The 15,648-nt window shown below is 35.6% G+C and overlaps 1 protein-coding gene across 1 annotated transcript; it reads left to right on the forward strand.

The window, feature by feature from the left end:
• The first annotated feature begins 6,130 nt into the window (after positions 1 to 6,130).
• LOC124636917 (odorant receptor 49b-like) lies at positions 6,131 to 13,799 on the forward strand. Its single transcript, XM_047173188.1, has 9 exons — positions 6,131 to 6,426; positions 6,527 to 6,738; positions 6,907 to 7,019; positions 7,367 to 7,442; positions 7,962 to 8,130; positions 9,418 to 9,517; positions 10,503 to 10,616; positions 10,872 to 11,027; positions 13,637 to 13,799. The coding sequence occupies exons 1-9, from the start codon at positions 6,131 to 6,133 to the stop codon at positions 13,688 to 13,690; spliced, it is 1,290 nt and encodes a 429-aa protein (XP_047029144.1). The 3' UTR covers positions 13,691 to 13,799.
• The last annotated feature ends 1,849 nt before the right edge of the window (positions 13,800 to 15,648 follow it).

A 15,648-nucleotide genomic window follows, 5' to 3' on the forward strand; every position in this document is an offset into this window, starting at 1 on the left:
GTATCGTGTCTTGGTGTGATATTTGGATAGGTATGGGTATGTTTTTACAAGGACTGGATGGTAATAAAACGGCTGCTTATGGTAACAACTTATATTAAAGTATCCAATGGTTTTATATCTTAGTTTTGTATAATATACCTAAGGTATTTTGATCCTTGTGAGTTTCATTCTTGTCTAAACACCTGCAAGAGTTAACAAAAACAACTCGACAATTCAGTTGTTTTACAACTTTAACTTTAACATGAAGGTTTATGTGTTTTTAATTGCGGTAGACATCGCTGACACAAAAGTTTTACCCATAGCCGAATTTCAACTCCATGAATAAAATAATCGTTTGTTTATTCGTCTCCCCACTAAACGATTGGATTAGAGAAGAGCGAGCAGCAAATTTACAATCAATTTAGCTATTTTGGCGGTCTTTGGAAGTCGTAAAACGTGCTAAAATTACCCAATCTTCTTATCTACGTATCAAAATAGCATCTACCTAAGAGGTGAAAATTTATTAGTATTCGAATGTTACATTTAATATTAATTACAGTCCTAGCTGGTGTTATATTCACTAATGAAGTCGGTCTTAATTATTCAAATATTAGAACCATCAAAAAATATAACAAAAGGAACCTTACTACATTAGCTTTTCCATGACAATTTTTTTGGAATGTAGATAAGCATAAGATTGTTATAACGTTTTGTCGTAAATACAATTTATAAGACGTAAGTATTATATTTCAAGAGAAACAACACAGGGACGTATCATAAAATATATGAATTGTCTACCTCCGCCAGCCAGATCGCATTCTTTCTGGAGGGGACTGACACAAAGAACCCTTATATTCTTCGCTTGCAACTGTGACAATGCCAACGTTCCATTCATTTTTGCTCAACATTTGTCAAGACCAATGATATTCGAGTAAATGATACACATTTTTTGTTTAAATTTCTTCCTTGCCTTCAGAGTAGCACTTTCTCCTATATCGTGCGTACACCCGTTTATAATAACAAGCTTGTCGCGTCATTTTCCTTATACGTCTTCTTGTCAGCTGAAATCGGCCGGTAGCAACAATATTATGAAAATTTTGTATACGTCCATTATGATAGGATGGTTAACGAAGGACCCTTTTCCTTTGATTATATACGTCTGCATTAGAACTGCTTACTCTCGAAAGAAAGTCTTTTTTGTCTCACGATATTCCAAGAAAAAGGGTTAAACGTTTCGAGTCCTCTTTCCTAGAAATACATGTGACTATTCACGATACGACACAGTTCCGATTAGTTTCAAAGTTCTGAGTGGAAACTGAGCTGAAAAATATTATCAGTTGATTTTTCTAAGTCGGAGTTTGCTTTTAGCAACGCAAAGATATAATATCAATATTTTGTTGAATTTTACATGACTATCTTCGGAATACAGTACGAGAACTTTGCAATGCAGTTACGTTACTTTTGGGTCTTGTTACTAAGCAGTTCTACTACCATGTCATTAGGTATTGTTACTCAGAACATTTTCGAAGATCAAACAGTTCTTCCATCGAGGATCAGGCCGCATTAGTTTATCCTCTCACACCAATCAACCCGCTTTAATTAGTCCGCAAGTCTCCCGGAAAATTACGCTTCGCGAAATGTTGCGATCTGTATAGTTTCCTAGTCTTAATTCATAGTGGATACAAAGCTTTAGCTCCGAAGTTGATCTGTAAAGGCTCAACACGTATCTGGAGAGCACTCGACCGAGTTCGCAGAGTACTCCGAGCTACTACAAAGTACCTTTGTACGGTGCATAACGGTGGATATATTTTTCACTTCACTACACTAGCATTTAAACTTAATTGTTATTGCTAAGGGGTTATGTTAACAGGCTATTCTAATTTGAAAGTATTTTTTAACTACTTTGAATTGGTTTCTTTGTCACAAAAACATTGTGCATAAAAGACAATACTTTTACCTTGATCAAACGTTGCATACATATTTATTACAAAGCTGGTTACTTTCAGCACCAACTTAGTATCATTGCCCACTTAGTGACGATAAACACATGTTCTTGGAGATCTACAGCAGTTGTACCGATAGCAGGCAACTGACTCTTGACCGCTGATATGGTGTGGCGAACAAGCATTCGCGTGTTCGCTGACAGATAGCAATCGGGGGCCGCTGCACGCGTTGTTTCTAATTAATGGCGAAGTATCGCGTGGAAACGACCCATTTGTCTCACCCCCCGTCGGATGTTCACAGAAGAATTGTAAGCGATACAAATACCTTAAATGTCTTCAAACACTTACCTCGCCGTACCTGCTGAAATTTCCAGCACGATCTGCAATTATAATAAACGATATCTAGATCGCAAGTACACTGTTTAAATCCGTTTTAAGTTGAATTATGGACGCTGAAACAATATTACGTAAACAGTGTTTGGGGCTTCCAACGGACTTGCTACCTGAAATGAGAATTCATCCATAATTACTCGAAGCTTTATTAAGAGCTATGCCGACATATACTGTAAGCCATTAAGATTTTTTAACTAAAGAAAGTTGATACCAATTTAACAAGAAATTATAAAGTTAACATTGTGGAGACATTTTATTTACATCACAGAACAGTGAAAAGTGAACAGGATTTAATATCACGATCATATAACGTATTCTAATATGAAAATACTAAAGTAAATTAATATAGGTACTTAATTCTAATCACAATTTCAGTAAGTCGTAAACGCCGTTTTCAAACCATTGCAATCGATCGTATTCTCATGTCATAACAAATCAATATTAATCTCTCTAAACCTGACCTATGTATTCATTACTGCAACAACGCTGTGATACTATCAGCCAACATATAATAGCAGGTTTGCTATATCGATCGTACTTAATCATCACTTAATGACTTTGATGCATAAAAGAACAATATGTTTAGTGGACAGTCGCACTCACAAAGTTTATTTTTTTTATTAGATTGAATACTTTTGCTATACAACATTTTGACTGCATTAAATTTGTATTCGCAATAGATGCTATCATAGTTTACTTTCACGTAAAATATCAAATATCAATACAAATATAAACGCCAAGCAACTAATGTACCGATGTCTGTAACTGTATATCTTTCAACGATCTCTCAAATAGGTACACTTATCCTCTTTTATGTGTTTTGAAACAATATAAAATAATTTTTCTTATTCGTAACTATAATAAAGCTCCGCAAGCCTCATAAAAATACATTTATGTTCATATAAACATAGATACTTCTGTTAGTAATAAACTTTTACAGCCTTTTAAGTCTTTGTTTTGTCAAGTTTCAATGTTATCGGCGAGCAAATGTTTCAGTGTATGTGTTAGACGCCTTCGATTACTTGTACAGCGTTTGATGAAACTGTTAACAGCGAGTTTTCACTTGTATTTTATTGTTTGGTAGATCACGTATTTCATTTTGTGTGCGGCCTGCGCGAGCGGTGATTATGCAAATCGGCCGCCCCTGTGCGAATCACATAAATCGTTTCATATTTTATCACTTTTTTGCATAATATATTTTGTGTAAGCCGACGATCAGTCAGCGCCCTTCACCGCTGAAAGGTGCCTCTACATTTGACGGATGATTTATTATTTTTTCTGCTTTTAGATGTGTACCACAATCAACGGACAAGGGTCTGAACCATATTTATCAATTCATGATACCATGTATGTACTCGTATGTACAAAGCTTAATACTAGGTAATTCTTATTATATTTCTTGTTGGACTGTCTAAAAACCTTCATTATCCACAGGTTATTGTTACTTTCCGTCAAAACGCTATGTATTCTACTCCTGAAATATTCTACTCATTAAAGTTAGCCTAACTTTACAATACTTTTAGTTTCAACGGTTTTGAATACAAAAAGTTTTCGTCTAGCCAATCACAAAGCACTTTCCTATACAAATAAATACAAGAAAGTTACCTGATGAAGCATCATCTACCGCTATTCGATAAGAAACAAAATTCGCAAGAACTTTGAACTTTTCATTTGCAATAACTTTATTTGAATTTAAAGTGGTTCAAGAGTTGATAAAATAGGAAAGCAATTGAATACTTATAATAATTTTAATTGTATATGTAACTAGCCGTTTTCCCGCGGTTTCACCCGCGTCCCGTGGGAGCTACTGCCCGCACCGGGATAAAATATAGCCTATGTTACTCGCAGATAATATAACTTTGTAATGGTGAAAGAATATTTTAAATCGGTCCAGTAGTTTTTGACTTTATCCATTACAACCAAACAAACAAACTTTTCCTCTTTATAATATTAGTATAAATAATTTTAAATAATATTAAAACTATATAATTTTAATTATTTATCACCTTTTAACGATATTTTTTTAATGATAAATCATTTAAGGTCTCGTCAAAAGGCATATGAAATAACTTACAACCGATGAGATGTACATATCTGTTAAATGGCAGTGGAAGCTGAACCGATCACTGCACATTATGAAATGCTCTCAACATTTCATGAAAAGCTCTTCATTCAAAATAAGCATATTTTAAAATCATTCTCTCATTTCAGGAATCTTTCGGGAAAATTGATTGTTAAAACAAAAGAGATCTGAAAGTTATGCAATAATTATTTTGAAACTATTGGCCTTATATTTATTTCAAAACACTATTCACTTTAGTTCTTATAACATTATTACTCTGGACATCGTATTATTAATGTAAGACAATTTAATTACCATTAGCTTAATTCGAAAACTAGACCTGGAGATGTGCACTGATATCCAAATTAACAGAATTACTACGTGTCACTTCAATCAAATAATACGAAACATTGCATGACATACGTACGTACAGATACCACGATACTCATCATTTTGTTGCACTGAAGCAGACCCGCATGCAGTATTTTTATACTATTCAACGAATACTTCACGAGAATTTAAGAAGACAGTAGGAACTAAAATATAACAATATTTACATAGCGATACAGCTCAGGAACACGAGAAAAAAATAGATCATAATTACTTACTTGTTCTTTTAGGTAAACTCCGTTCATTCATTGGCATTGTCCCTGTATCCAGACCCTTGAGGTAATAACCAAAAATAATATCTTTCTTTACCGATATTAAGCTCGCTGATACTAATAAAACCCCACGTTACCGATACTTGTCACAACTGTACTAAGTTCACGTGATTACGGCAGTTATTACATTTTCCACATTTCAAAGAAAATGCGATGTATTATATTCATCAATCTACTTATTTGCTTGGAAATCTTCTTTGTGTTTCACTCGAAAATTATGAATATCTGAAAGCCTCTTTGAAAACACAATTATACATAGTTAAGAGAGCGGTGCCTTTTCTTATGGCCGTAATTACATTGCTGTTGTAATTATAATAATTGCTTTTGTCGACATATTAAATTAACTCTTTTTAAGGGGATGTTTCTTCGCTCTAACATCTATTTAAAATTATAAAACCTTATTATGGCTGTATCCCTCGTAATCATACTGTCCGTGTTATTCTCAATAGGGGAAGAGTTAACAAGTATAAATATTAAACTAGACCCACAAATCGAACTCGTGTTTGGATCCCTAGATGGCAGCAATATGATAAAAATATCAATTCCATAGCAGTTCATGTATAATTATTATTGTGTAAACAATAATTGTAATAACGCAGATTACTTATCAGATTACTGTGATCATTTCCTAATGCAAGTATTGCATTTAAATGCATCTACTTAAACACGTTTGTTCTTATCTTTTAAACTACATGGAGCGGTTCTAATAAGCTTGCCGAGACAAAGTACGAGTAGAAGCTACAAAAAGAAAGAATAGTTCTCAGTATATATCAAACATATTAATATACATAATAAGTAAGAGGCGCAAAGCAAAATCTAGAGAATAATCAAATATCATTCTATCAAATACTTTACTATTATTCAGACGAGTAAGTGTGTCGAGGTAACAACTTTTCCTAGAAGTAAAATTAATGAACAAACGTTAGCAAACAGCACCTCTGCTTAACAATATCACAACATAATGTATAACATCCACTTAACGTCGCTCTCTCATTCTGTTTTTGTACAAAGGCTCATAATTTGATGAGATATAAGAAGCATTCTCATATTACGCGTCAAATACTACACTCGTTTTTGGTTTACGAAGAAAAATGATTATCCTGAGCGAAAATATGAAACAGAAATTGGCGTTGCTATCGCCTTATCTGCCTTACGGGGTGATAGAATCCTGGGAGGATCTGAACCCTCGGCTGTATCATGCTGTGCACATTTACTGGCTCAAGTTCTACGGCATGTGGTTCAACAACTATTCACCAAACAATATCAAGTTCTGGCTTCATATGGTATACACGCTGACCGTGTTATGGCTCGTGTGTTTTTTCCCCGGCATCGGAGAGGTCGTATATTTACTAAAGCAAAGAGAAAATATAGGAGATATCGCCGATGGGTAGATTTTCCCCAGTTCACTTACATGTTGTTTGTCTAACATCACGAATTGGTTTCCAAAGATGACAAATGTAGATGATAAAATAACGTTTCTTTTTCAGATTGTATTTATTTTTGAGTGAGATGTACACGTACGTCAAGATTGCTGTGTTTTGGATGAATAGGGACAAAGTTATAAGTCTTTTGGAATATTTACATTGTAAGGAGTTCAAACCAAAAGAGCCGGAGCACAGAGATATTATTACAAAAAGTATAAAAAGTGCACGTTTTGTTATGACATATTATTCCACCATGTGCGTCGGAGCGGTGTCAGGTGGGTTTAACATACTTACAATAGCGTAAGTTATTAAATTATAATAGGAAAATAATTTCATAAAATGCCGATACACGACAGAATGAATAGAGTTATTGAACAATGAATCACAAAATATTTCATCGATGCTTCATTTTTAACGTGTAAAATGTTTTTATTTGTTGGCAGTTGGAATAATAATGCCACTAACTGAAAATTTTGACATTCTACCAACAAACGTGGAGTACCCATTTTTCAACGTTTACAGGAGTCCAGCGTACGAGGCAGTTTACATCCATCATGTAAGTTAAATTGCTTACCTTAGAAAATCAATCACTCAAATTTTAATTGAATATGTTAATTAAATTAATTCCATATGAACGAGATTCTGGGAAGCATATTTTAATTAAGAACAGAGAATAATTTACACCGTTTTCACAAATATTCAACTTTAGCCGTTTAAATTCTGTACTTCGTAGTTTTAAAAATATACAAAACTATAAACTCTTCAAATTTTAAACCTAAAATTCCCTGCCCGAGCGGTGAATAAACAACTAACCAAATACAGCCAATATACTAGGATTAATGTATTTAATCGAATGAAAATATGTATTGAATAAACTCAGAATAAAACCACAAACGTTTTCAGATTTATTACAAGCCGGCCACATGCATCATAGATGGGGTTATGGACACAATATTAGCAGCTTTCGTTGCCTCGGCTAGTAAGATCTATTGCAATTTCTTTAAGATTTAGTCCTCAAAATGCAGACTGAAGTTTAACCTTTCGTATATTTATAAACCCACCTACGTTCTTAGTACTTTTGTATTTGCTCAAAATAACTCGATTAGAAATGTAAATGTCTTAAAATTTTATACAATCGACACCCACGAACAGAGAAAAATTATAATACCTTGATCATTAAAATGATCGTATAAATTGAGAACTTGTGAGCTATTTACTCTGCACCATGAATACTACAAGATTGCTACGAGCTACGCACTACGGAAAACCGTAGCAGTTGCGTAGCATTATGCGGCAGTTCACAGTACTATTTCAATCGGTTAATTTTTTATATAAAAAGGTATTAGGGGAAAGACACAATTATTGTAACATTTTAACATGTAGAATTACTCTGGGTTCTTACAGTTGTTACTAGTACTCTAAGCATACAATTAGTTACCTATCGTTAGGTAGAACATTTCTTATAACTCTTCCCACAATTTCATTAAACATTTGACAGTCGGCCAAATAGAAATACTGGCTTTCAACCTGCGAAACTTCAACCTAGTAGCCGACAGACAGCGCAGAAGGGACCTAGCACAGAACAAATATATCGAGGAATATCCTGCTCAACATTACGTGCGTTCAGTGCTCAAGGAGTGCATCAGACACCACAACTGCATTATACGGTAATACTATACGTATGCTCTACTCAGTATATTTTAGTAAAAGCTGACGCAAATGAAAAGTGTTATAAATGCGAGAGACGTGAAGATTTTAGAGTGTTAGTTACAAGTGACACGAGTCTCAGCGTTCTCTTGGAAGCTGTTTCTCCTTGGAATAATGGTTATGTACGACTTTAAGGTGCAATATTTAGTTTGATGCAATTAGGAAGTAGTTCTAGCAAAATTGGTATGACTTAAGCCTGTTTTTTTATAGACACAAAAAACTTTATATGTTGTTCTTTGATTAAAGTTTAGTCAGATAAAAAATATTTTTACGAGTATTGTAAATTAAGGTTATCTAGGTTCTTAAGAACCAAAGAAAGTGTATCGTTGCTGTATCTAGTCGTACAAAGGTGAGGAAAAGGGGTGATCGTATCAGGCACGGATAGCTCGCCGACGGCAAGACACCGGTGACTCGCCCCGGCCACTACTTGAACGGCAATCTGAACAGTCAATACCCACCGCTGATTGAGGTTTTAATCTTTCCAACTCGCTTAGATATTCATTGGGATTTCAACGTATTAATACTTTTGCACTTCTTATGTCTTTATGGGTATTTATCTTCGATGATTAATTAATTTATTAATGGCAATTTTAAAATGAAATATTATTAAACGAAAATTATTTTGCAAAGTTGTTGTTGTTATTATACAAATTTCGTAGAATTAATTATTTCGTCTAACGATGCGAGACTGTTGCATAATCATCCAGTGGCGATCCCAAGAAAACTACAATAAGTTTACGTTTCATTGCTAAAATAAGTCATCTTTAATGCAATAATTTTCTTAGTACCTATAATATTTATAGTTCTATAATATAATAATCCCCCAATGACCTGCAAATAGTAACTTTAACTTTATCATTTAAGTATAATTTCAAATATAAAAACTTTTGCGAACAAAGTACATATTTACAAAATCAGTGTTACATTCGTTCCTTAAAATATTTACAAATAAGATGCGTAAGCTTAAATGAGCTAAGAAATATAATTATAGTTTATAAATAATACAAAACTTTTTTATGTAATATAAATAAATTATCTGCGATTTTTATGCTTAGTTAAGCAAATATTTAGATGGTAAAAATCGCAGATAATTTAAAACTACATCAGCTTAAGCCACTACCATACATACCATAACCACAACACAGTTCAAAAACTCCAAAAAAAATGCATTTTTATTTAGCGCACATAAAATAGATGACAGTATTTTTGCTTCGTAAACGAGTGTTGTAAAACAAATTGATTTTCAGATACGTGTCGATGATTGAGAGCGCTTTCAGTTTGGCGTCAGCTTTGCAGTTCATGCTGAGCGTAATGGTGCTTTGTTTGATAGGAATTCAGTTCCTGTCCGTGAGTACATCGTGTTGTGTTTTAAAATATATATACGCAACCCTAGATAGATTTTTTCGGTTCATTTTTATGGGAATTTTGGAAAAAATCTATCTAGGGAATTTTCGAATAGATTTTTGGATTGCATGGTTACGATTTCCAAGATTTATGTCTATAAAATACTACGAAATAATAACATTGATTGCCTTAGGGTGTTATTAGACCAATCGATCAATCGTCGATCGATGTCGATCGACTGGTCTAATAGCTTTAATTGATCGACGGATACCGTTCGACTAATCAATCGATCAATCGTCGATCGACGGCATCGATCAACGTCGATCGACTGGTCTAATAGCTTTACTTTACTGGTCTAGTAGCGGGTAACGTGACGGCGGCGTCTACTAATAAATTCTGCCATCGATCGATGCCGTCGATCGACGATTGATCGATTGGTCTAATTACACCCTTAGTAAGTACGTATCTAGTTCTACGTTATAGTAAAAGTAAGCCTAATGACATTTAAATAAATAATTTATGTAAATTTTATATTCCCCATAATCAAATTATTCTTACGACTGTCACAAAAATTTTCTTTCAGTGACAACATAAGAAAAATAAGTAAAGAAATAGCTTATATCGTTAAAGATTTTTCTTTAATTTTTCATTGTACCTTAGTATCTTTCCTGATTCTGAGAAACAAACCGTCTGTTAGGTAATTACCGATTTAATGTCTTTCCCAGAACCGTAGACACCTTTTGTCGACCCGTCAAAGGACACTCAGTCCTTTATTCTATAACAATACTCAGTCATTAATCTCGATTTCATAGATTTGGATACAAATTTGTATAAAATCACTTTACGAAAGCGGGTCTCAGAAATTGCGGTACAAACGGGAACATTGTTCTCAATACGGGCGAAACACTATCAATTTAACACTTGATGATCTGCTAAAATATTATATATTAAAACATGCTACTTTCATGATTTAGATTCTTTTGTTCAGATCGAGAACCCAAGCGCTCATCCGATGCAGATTGCGTGGATGGGCATATACCTCACTTGCATGCTGATCGAAGTATTCATACTGTGCTGGTTCGGCGACGAACTTATCTGGAAGGTGCGATTAAATTACTTATACACTTCTTACCATTATTCTAAGCACAAGTTCCCCTAGAATAGCTAATAGAAAAACTCCAGTAATACCTATCTAACTTTGCTAAAGCGTAACATAATTTATGCACACTTTACCCTCTCTAGCAGTTTTGTTTCAATGTTCATACATTAGAAACTTAGAGCGGGTACTTTTTCAACTTAGAATTAATTATTTTAAAATATTAAATTTCCATTTTGTAGTACTTATATTGTATTACAGAGTATGGATCTTGCAAAAGCTGCCTTTGAAGGACCTTGGATGAACAGTGATCGTCAGACAAATATGTTTATTATCATATTACTGGAACGATGCAAACGTCCCTTAAGGTTGTCGGCTGGGAAAATATTTACCTTATCCCTCGACACGTACACAGTTGTAAGTTAAACTTATTTTATACCTTTGAAATTGTTTGGTCATCAAATGATTAATGAAAGTAAAGAAATAAAAGATAATAATAACTCTTCCAAGTCTAAACCATATTCTTGCTGCGCCTAGATTTTCATCATCCAAAGTCAGACGTCCAAATAGACAAAGTCAGATATACAACAATAGACATAATTAATTAATGCCGTTTCAGTTTGCTTTAAGATGCTTTTGCTGTGTAACAAAGTGATTCTCAAGTCGTAAATTATTTATGTAATCTGATAGCCTGAAATTAAATATTCAACAGAAAAGCGGAGCTACAGCGCACTGCTATGCAAAGTATACTTTCTTTTGAGAGTATCTAATGAGGCAAATTAAATTGGAAAACTAAAGCGCGGCAGGCATAAGCCAGTATGACGGATTATAGAACTAGGGGGTTACTAGATATGAAAATATCATGGTTATCAATTAAACCTCTATATGCCCGGCGCACCCTGGGCAACCTGCGAGGACAGCGAGCCGGTAACGCAGGTTGGCTGATCCTTTCACCACGATGGCAACAACGACATCCAACCGGTCCTTTTCAGGACCACGAAGGCCCTTTTCAGGGCCAAAAACCAGGCAATTGTCAGAGCCCGCTCTGACTGTAATCTCTATAAACATAGAAGGGTTTTCTGCCGATAAGGCTGTAATACTGGCAGAGCTTTGCCAGAAAACACGCTGCGACATCTTGTGTGTACAGGAAACCCACCGAGGCCCGGATCAAACTCGGCCTCACATACAAGGAATGACCCTTGCTGCAGAGACACCACACCCCAAATATGGGAGCGCTATTTTCACGAAGCCTAACACATTAGTGTCTTCTGTGTCAGTTTCAAACAACCATAACATCGAACTACTATCGATAAGTTTCGGTAGTTGTTCTGTAACTGCAATCTATAAGCCCCCAGGGCAACCCTTCATTTTCTGCGAACCTCCCAATTTTACAAACCACTCAGTCAAAATTGTGGTAGGTGATTTCAACAGTCACAGCGAAACATGGGGATATCGTGATACTGACTTAGATGGAGTGGCTGTCGAAGAATGGGCAGACGCTAACGACCTACATTTGTTACACAGTGCCAAGCTGCCAGCGTCGTTGAACAGCAGTCGCTGGAAACGAGGCTATAACCCAGATCTGATTTTTGCGAGTACACCTATAATATCTCAGTGTGTAAAATATGTCTGTCATCCTATCCCAAGAACTCAGCATAGACCAATAATGTGTCAAGTTCAGGCAGCTGTCAAACCATTGGAAGTGCCTTTCAAACGGCGTTTCAACTATGCTAAAGCCAATTGGGTAGACTTCTCCAGCTTTGTCGACGAAGCATTACGTGATGTCCATCCATCTCCTCAGGCATACGATCAGTTTGTTGCAATAGTCCATAAAGCCTCCAAAAGGTTCATACCGAGAGGCTGCCGCACCGCCTATGTACCTGGACTATCGACACACTCTGCAGAGCTGCTCTCTCAGTACAACTCCCTTTACGGTACCGACCCCTTTTCTGAGGAGACTATTCGTGTGGGCGAAGAACTCATGTCCAAGTATCAGAGAGCAGACGCGAGAAGTGGGTGGACACCGTAACCAGCCTGGACTTAACACACAATAGCAAAAAAGCTTGGAGCACTATCAGGAAGCTTACCAGTGAACCACCTCCACCTGTCAAAATTAGCACGATTACTGCCAATCAGATAGCCCACCAACTTATGATGAACGGAAAACCTGACAACCGCCCTAGTCGAACTCTGAAACTGTCCTGCCAACCCAACAATTCAGATGAAATAAGCAGGGAGTTTGATCTGGGTGAAATTGTTGGGTCGATAATGAACCTCAAAAATGGCAAAGCTTCCGGCGTTGATAATATCTCGACCGAACAAATCAAGCATCTAGGTCCTGTGGCAGTATCCTGGCTTCTTAACCTTTTTAACCACTGTTTAGAGCATTCCAGGATTCCGAGGGTTTGGAGAAGAGCCAAAGTGATAGCTTTGCTAAAACCTGGCAAGTCGCCTGATGACCCTAAAAATTTCCGACCTATCTCCCTACTGTGTCATACTTACAAACTCTTTGAACGAATGCTCCTCAACCGTCTAACGAAGATCATAGATCCTAAACTCATCCCAGAGCAGGCCGGCTTCAGACCTGGTAAGTCATGCTGCAACCAGGTTTTACGGCTTACTCAGCATATCGAAGATGGATATGAAGCCGGTGCAGTGACGGGCGTGGTTTTTGTGGATCTCTCGGCGGCGTATGATACAGTCAATATATATGAAGCCCTATCCCACTGACGCTTCCAGTTTATACCTGCATAGATTTATATCTCGGTTGTTATTAGAAGATTACATATCCAAAGCTCAATGACTCGTAGACATTCAATTAATTAGTATGGTTAATATTATACGGCTAATAGGTCTTGGCTATCTATTTCACTTCATTACTTGACCTAATTTACTTATTTAGATGACATAATTAGCCTTATCTGCAAATTAAATCATTTAACTCAGTTTTTCTTTTATAAAGAATGGCTGGTAAAGAATTGTGATATAATTAGTTTTAGAATTAAAATAATCTTGTTATGTTTCAGCTCATCAACTGGTCGTACAAAGCCTTTGCTGTGATGCGAAACATGAAGAAATGAACAATTACAAATGTTATATTTTTTTTCGCTAAGATACTTAGTCATCCTACGCAATGCTAAATTATCGTACAAAGCTGCAATTTATTAAGTTTAAAATGTTAAAAAATATATATTATCCCTATGTTGAATAGTATTTTCGTTCCATAATCAAAACTTTGCACATTAAAGATTGTTTTTCGTGCCAGTACGTATTAGTTTCAATGATATTAGTAGGCACCTTGAAATACCTCCTTACCAACTAAATCAACAAACTGGGTCGTCGTTTTCACCAACAGGCAAACAAATCTCGGCAAAAAACTATGTAAAAACTTCCTCAGTAAGCAAAGATCGAGTCAGCGTTTTTGGTCGGAGGAAAACACATTTTGAAAGTACTGTTCGAAAGGAAAATATGCAAGTTCCAAGGAAACAGACATTGTAGTGACGTAGGTACCAATGAAACTTTGTACACGTCGCAATGTGCCAAACAGCTAGCAGTAATCCTCGCGAGCCGCCGCCCCGCCTCAACTTTTCCAATTCCATCCTCCATTCCTCCCATTTCTCAGGGTTGCCACACTAATCCCGAATTCTACCGACTTCCATGCCTCAAATGCAGAAATGTCCGTTTTTATGCAAAATGGAACCACTCGACAAATTTCATTTTTTACTTTTTTTGAAGAATACTAATGTAAAAGTGGTCTAAATTCTTATACAAAATTTTAATATACCTTCTTTCCAAGGGGGAAATCATGTGGTTCTTTTTTATATAAGAATTTAGACCACTTTTACATTAGTATTCTTCAAAAAAAGTAAAAAATGAAATTTGTCGAGTGGTTCCATTTTGCATAAAAACGGACAAATATTCCGCATTCAAAAATTGAAGGCATGTCAAATATCACAATTAAATAGAAACATTTGCGAAGATAACCTTGTTGCGTGACTCAAGTCGTTTTGTTTGTTTTTCATTAACGTTGGTATAGTCATTAAACTTAATGTATCTCGCATAATATTACACAGCTTTTGATACCTTGTCTTCCTTAAGTTATAATTATAGTACCTTAAATATTAAGAGACCAATATTATTCGAGTAATCTGCATTAAATATTAATTTGCTACGAAATTAGAGATTAGGTTGTTTGTGATGTTGAAGTAATTACTACATTAAATTCTCAAGTCCAACATTTGGAACCTACTTCTATGCTTATTTATAAATGTGTAAACAGTGTAATGATATGCCATTATTTTACTTTTTTGAGACAGAGCCACAGACTTTACCCTCGAGAACTATTCCGGTGGTTTAATTCACGAGCATGTCGGTTGTTACGGTCCAGAAGTCAAAATAACAATACGTGAACAATTTAATTATCCTATATCGGTCGCAACGATGCCATAATCATTAACACAATGGATGATACGAATGTGAAACCCGGGTAGGTACCTACAAGTTTGTCAATAATTAACATGACCGCAACGCGGGTGTATTATACGCCCAAATAATCACAGTTGCTAATTAGATGCGATTGCCGTACTAAATACGATGCTAATAACGGTCGCACAGATTAGTCGTTACACTGCTGATAACGTATGCTTCCCTGCCCTTTCTCTGAGAGTTAAAGTCTCGATCTTTAAATCTCTATTACCTATTTACTGAAAAGTTTTTACACGGCATCCATAAAAAGACAATCTCCAAGGTATACGAATTTCCTTAAACTTGCAAATGTAACTTTTTATCCAAGTTACTTTCAGTTACAACAGAAAGTCCAATATCATCTATCACATCACGTTTAACAGTAGAGCGAATTGAGATTTCTCTTTGAGACGAAAACGTAGACAGTTTCTATTCTGGCGCTCGTTCGGCCTCTATTATCGCTTCTTCGGTAACTTTTGTAATCTGCTGAAAAGCTCTCGCGTACCTGCTTTGTTTGTGAAGACTCCCGACATCAAGGCGTAAACTCAACCATCATTGTGCATTTACGATAATT

The sequence above is a fragment of the Helicoverpa zea genome, chromosome 15, assembly GCF_022581195.2.
Source record: "Helicoverpa zea isolate HzStark_Cry1AcR chromosome 15, ilHelZeax1.1, whole genome shotgun sequence".
Classification (NCBI taxonomy): Eukaryota; Metazoa; Arthropoda; class Insecta; order Lepidoptera; family Noctuidae; genus Helicoverpa; species Helicoverpa zea.